The sequence below is a fragment of the Loa loa genome, assembly GCF_000183805.2.
Source record: "Loa loa unplaced genomic scaffold supercont3.166, whole genome shotgun sequence".
Classification (NCBI taxonomy): Eukaryota; Metazoa; Nematoda; class Chromadorea; order Rhabditida; family Onchocercidae; genus Loa; species Loa loa.
In genome coordinates this window covers 120,613-125,691 of record NW_018108346.1, presented here as the reverse complement: position 1 = coordinate 125,691, position 5,079 = coordinate 120,613, and the positions used below count along the sequence as shown (strand labels likewise).

The window sequence follows — 5,079 nt, the reverse complement described above, 5'->3', positions numbered from 1 at the left end:
ATTATTATTATTATTATTATTATTATTATTTTTATTATTATTATTACTATTATTATTATTATTATTATTATTATTGTTATTATTATTATTATTATTATTATTATTATTATTATTATTAATTTTTATTGTCATGTTAGTTATTACTACTACTATTATTAATAGAATTTGATTCAACTATATGTGAGATATTGTCTAAACAAAAAAAAAGAAAAAGAAAAAAAAACAATTACTCTTTGATTTTAGGCTATTTTACGATGCATTTTGGCTTATTTCGATAACAAAAATTACTCGGAGCTACCTTACCTTAATGTTCCATTGCATACTATTATCAAATTAACACCAAAAGCCTACAGTTGTCAGGTAGAAATGTTTAAATTTAAAATAGATGCAGTGAATACTTATCGATCGAAGAAAGGTCAACAGGAACCACTTGTAAGTTATCATTTATATATTTGTTTTTACGGTTTTTTCTTTCTATAATAATCTTTTTTTTTCTTATTTTAATTATAGCATAATTAAAATATAACGTTGAAAAAAGTATTAAATTTTAAAAGTACTAAAAAAGGTTATGTAATTAATTGTAAGCTCAAAATTAATTAACGGTGCAACAAACAATTAGCGACATGTTAAATAATCGAAATTAGGCAAATATTTGACAAAGAAAAAGTTTCCAGTCAAATTTAAATTTAATTTTCAAATGATTTATATTTATGAAGAAAATTCATGCTATTAAACGATGATCGAAATCTTTTGAAATTCATAAATTTAGACGAAATTACTATAGTTGTAGTAGAACATTCCTTGTTAATGTTTCATTCATTTTTTAATTCGAACAAATAAAATAAATAAGTAAACAAATAAACATGAGAATGAAAGCGACTTGAGATTTTTTAAAAAAAAGAAATGATTTGAATACAACATATATGATTAACTTCAAGAAAAAAAAGGTACATGATGAATGTATATCAATTAATTAAAATTAAAATAGCAAGCTATTTTAGTAGGTCAATTGTGGCATATTGCAATGAATCGCAGTTCAAATTTCCCACCGCCTTTCTTATGTTCCTTATCTTTATTGTTATTGTTATTACTATTATTATTATTATTATTATTATTATTATTATTATTATTATTATTATTATTTTCATTATTATTACCATTTATTATTATTATCGTTACCATTATTATTATTATTAATATCATTACAATTATTATAATGATTATCATCATCATATATAAATCTATTCTTGCCGCAACATCTCATTTCAGTGGGAAATGTCAAACGAAGCAAAACTTTGTCATTCACCTTGGTAAGTTTTATTTCTTATATTCTTTATGTATATTAAATGACTTTAAAAAAAACGAAAAAGATAAAAAAAGAAAGAAAATGAAAAGTTTCACAAAATCAGAAAAAAAGTATTTCAATTTTTGTTCACTAAAAATTACTAATTTCTTTGGTAAATAAGTAAAAATTCAACCAAAAAAAAAATTATTGTGCATTTAAAAAATAGATAATTAACTAAATTAAGCGATTGCTGCGATTTTAATAATTAGCATATTATGTTTTAATATGATTAAATATTTTTTTATTAATGTTTTTTCATTAATTTATTTCTTAATTTTTTTTTTTTTTGTTCATATTTATCCATATAGTATATTCGAAACATATTTTAATGAGCATTTTTTGCACATATATTTGCTCATTTCTTTGTAGTTATTCTTTATTATATATTTTTTTGTTTTCTTATTCTTTTAAAAATATAATTAAATTTTAAATTATATGGTAATCATGTCATGTCACCAATGAACAATTATTTGTTCCATTTTAATTAATCACAAAATTTATTTCATGTAATTTTTATTTTAGAATTCATTATATCTTCTCTAATTTCAGATTTTTAATTAAAAAGAAAATGAAATTTTCGGCAACATTTATCAGTTATTTCAATTGATCACTTTTCTTTTCCCATTTACTGATTCACTTAGTGAAAATATTTTGGTAAAAAAGGAATTGAAATAAAAATAAATATAAGTGTGTTTATAATAAGTTCCAGAAAAAAAAAGTGCAAACTATAAAATACATTTATAAGTAATAGAAAAGTAATGGGATGTATAGTTTTTTCTTTCCTTTTCTTTTTAATTTTATTTTAAATTTGCAAAATTTTTCTATTTTGTTCGTGCTAATCATCAATAAGTGCGCAAATAAATAAAAGTGATATGACCAAGTAAATAAATAAGTGAATAAGTAAATAAGTGAATAAGAGTCATACAAGTAAGTAAGTTATTGAGTAACTAAAAGCACGAAACCAGTATTGAAATTTGAAACAAATAAAAAGTGAATAAATAAGTGAGTAATTAGATAAGTTAGTAAGTAAGTTAGAGTGTAAGTACGAGTGGCATGGATAAGTAAGTAAAGTAAGCAAGTAAATAAATATGATGTGATTTTATTCGTTCTTTTGAGTTTGAAATAACCTCAAATAGTTGACTATAAAATATTAAAAATGGTAAGAAAAAAGAATAGATAAGGAAAGGATAGCTATGAAATGTTATATCACAAAATTTGCATTTTCTTTTTTAAAAAAAACAAAATGAGATTTTGTATTTGGAAGAAAAACGAAAAAAAAGTCGAAATGAATAATTGGATTAAGCAAAATTACTTGATGAAATTTGAAATGAGTGAATTTTTTTAAAAGTAAAAAGTTTTAAACGAACAGCATATTTTTCGCCTAATACTTCCATTTTTTATTGCTTATGGTTAAGCTTTTGCTTGACTTAAGCTTCTATATTATCTCTTTGGTAATAAATGGAAAAAAAAAAAGCCTAATTTTTAGTGTCATGTGAACTCTGCGACATTTTCGTTTCGATCATATGTTATGGGGTTTAAATATTATTTCTATTTTTACACATGCATTTCCATCGAATGTTACCAACAACGTGTTTTATGCTTAAAATTAAGCTTTTTCTTTTAGCTTAAGGTTAAGTTTTTGCTTGGCTTCAGCTTTTATATATTGCTTTGATAACAATTGATTAGATGCTATTAATCATATATTTCGATTTGTTTTTCATTCAAATCATTTTCTTTTGATTAGCTGATTGCTTTTCTTTTTTTTTTTCCTATCAGTAAAATATGATCATAATGTTAGGAAATATAATTACTGATTGATTTTCTCAATAATGTTGGAGGGATGGTTTTATCGATTAATTAATTGCCTATTGAGGAAATATTATATCCAAATTTGTTAATTAGGCTGATAAGATATGAAAAAAAAGGTTATGAAAATGTTAAAAGATTCTTTTTTTTTTTATTAAAATGCTTCCTTTTTTTTATCACTTCAAATAATTTTGATCATCTTCATCTTACTAGCCTGAATTTTGACCATTTCTAGCGCTTGAAACTTAATGCTTATTGATTTCAAATTACGAAAACATTAATTCTCGGGTTAAAAATATCCGAAAGTTTCTAATAAACTGGGATTTCTAAGAGATTTATCCAGTTGTTTTTTTCTATTTTTCCCTTCGATTTTATTAAATTTCCAAACTCCTCATAACTTGAAACTATTTTCCCTACTCTATACGTTAATTATTTCCTCTACACGGTAGTTATTATTCCTTGGACATGGTAACCTCTATACGGTAGTTACTCCTTCTATACGTTATTTCCCCTATACAGTAATTATTTCCTCTTCTTCGATTATTTCCTCCTCTGTTATTTCTTCCATACGGTTGTGATAATTTTTATCTTATTACGGTTATAGTAATTTTTATTTTATAATGATATTTCACCTAATATAAAAATTAGATAGTGTAGGAATAACAAAAGATTAGGTGAATAAATTTTAAAAAATTTTATTTTTAATACTATTTGACGTACGATTTAACCATTTGAAATATACAAAATTCCGATACGTCCGATGTCACACGATGTTGGCATAAATTCTTTTTCTATATATCCTTTACAAATGAAAGCATTCATCATTGTCGTTTGAAATTAGATTATCCTTCATATCTTTGTTGACAATTAGTTTTATTATTCTCAGGAGTCTTGTCCGAGGTTCACTTCGTATTCCATTACTTATATTCCATTGCTAGATTTACTTTTATTCTATAATATCATACAGTTATAATGCTACAATAGTGATGTCGCAGCAATGATGTTATGGTAATGATGCTACAGTAGTAACGTTATGGTGATCATGTTACAATAATGATGATACAGTAATGATTGATTCCATAGTTACAAATAATAGCGAGGTTTTTTCCTCAGGGAAAGAAAAAACGGCATTAACAATAATTTAAATAAATTAATTATACAACAACAATAATATGCATGGCGCAATGATAATTTCAACGGTCATTTTCTCAATTTTCATCTTTTTTCTGTTTAATATTTGCCTTAAAATTTATTTGTGCTTATCTAAAGATGCTTCAGTGCAATTAAAACAGTTTCTTCATTAATGATTATTTATTTAATTTTTTTATCCTTTTCAGATAATTCTACGAAACAAAACGATTAAATGATAAATTAATTATTCTGTTTGGTATGTTCTTTCTTCGAATACGATTACAACCACTAAAAGTATATATAAATATATATATATGTACGCATATATGTATTCGTATATTCAATTGTGGAATGCTTTTTTTCGGTGATCAATTATCATATATATATATATATATATATGTTTATATAAATATGATAAATTTACGAAATGCGAATTAAAAAATAAAAGTATTCACTCCAACATGTATCATTGGAAAAGAAAAATCGGTGGAAAAAAAGAAATGATGAATTTTAAATGCAAATTTTTTATTTTTAGTCGTATATATTCAATTTCGAAGTTATTTTCTCCCAATCCTTTCGAAAATTTTCTATTCAACTTTCTCACTTCTTCTCTTACTCCCTTTCTTTTTTAATCTAAATTAGTTAAAAAATTGCATCTCACTAATTGATTTTATTTACATGATAATAAGCTTATTGTCGTCATTATTATTATTTTCATTTTTATTACTTTTATTATTATTATTATTATTATTATTATTATTATTATTAATTATTATTGTTTTTATTTTTATTACTTT

General features: G+C 23.0%; 1 protein-coding gene across 1 annotated transcript in view; it reads left to right on the top strand.

Moving 5' to 3' along the window:
• LOAG_17984 (hypothetical protein) overlaps positions 1-4,565 on the top strand; it is a 12,905-nt gene extending 8,340 nt beyond the window's left edge. The window contains exons 12-14 of the mRNA XM_020450655.1: positions 244-432; positions 1,270-1,310; positions 4,489-4,565. Of these exons, the coding sequence (XP_020305648.1) occupies positions 244-432; positions 1,270-1,310; position 4,489 (231 nt within the window). The 3' untranslated portion in view covers positions 4,490-4,565. The remainder of the gene's footprint in view (positions 1-243; positions 433-1,269; positions 1,311-4,488) is intronic.
• Positions 4,566-5,079: the final 514 nt, after the last annotated feature.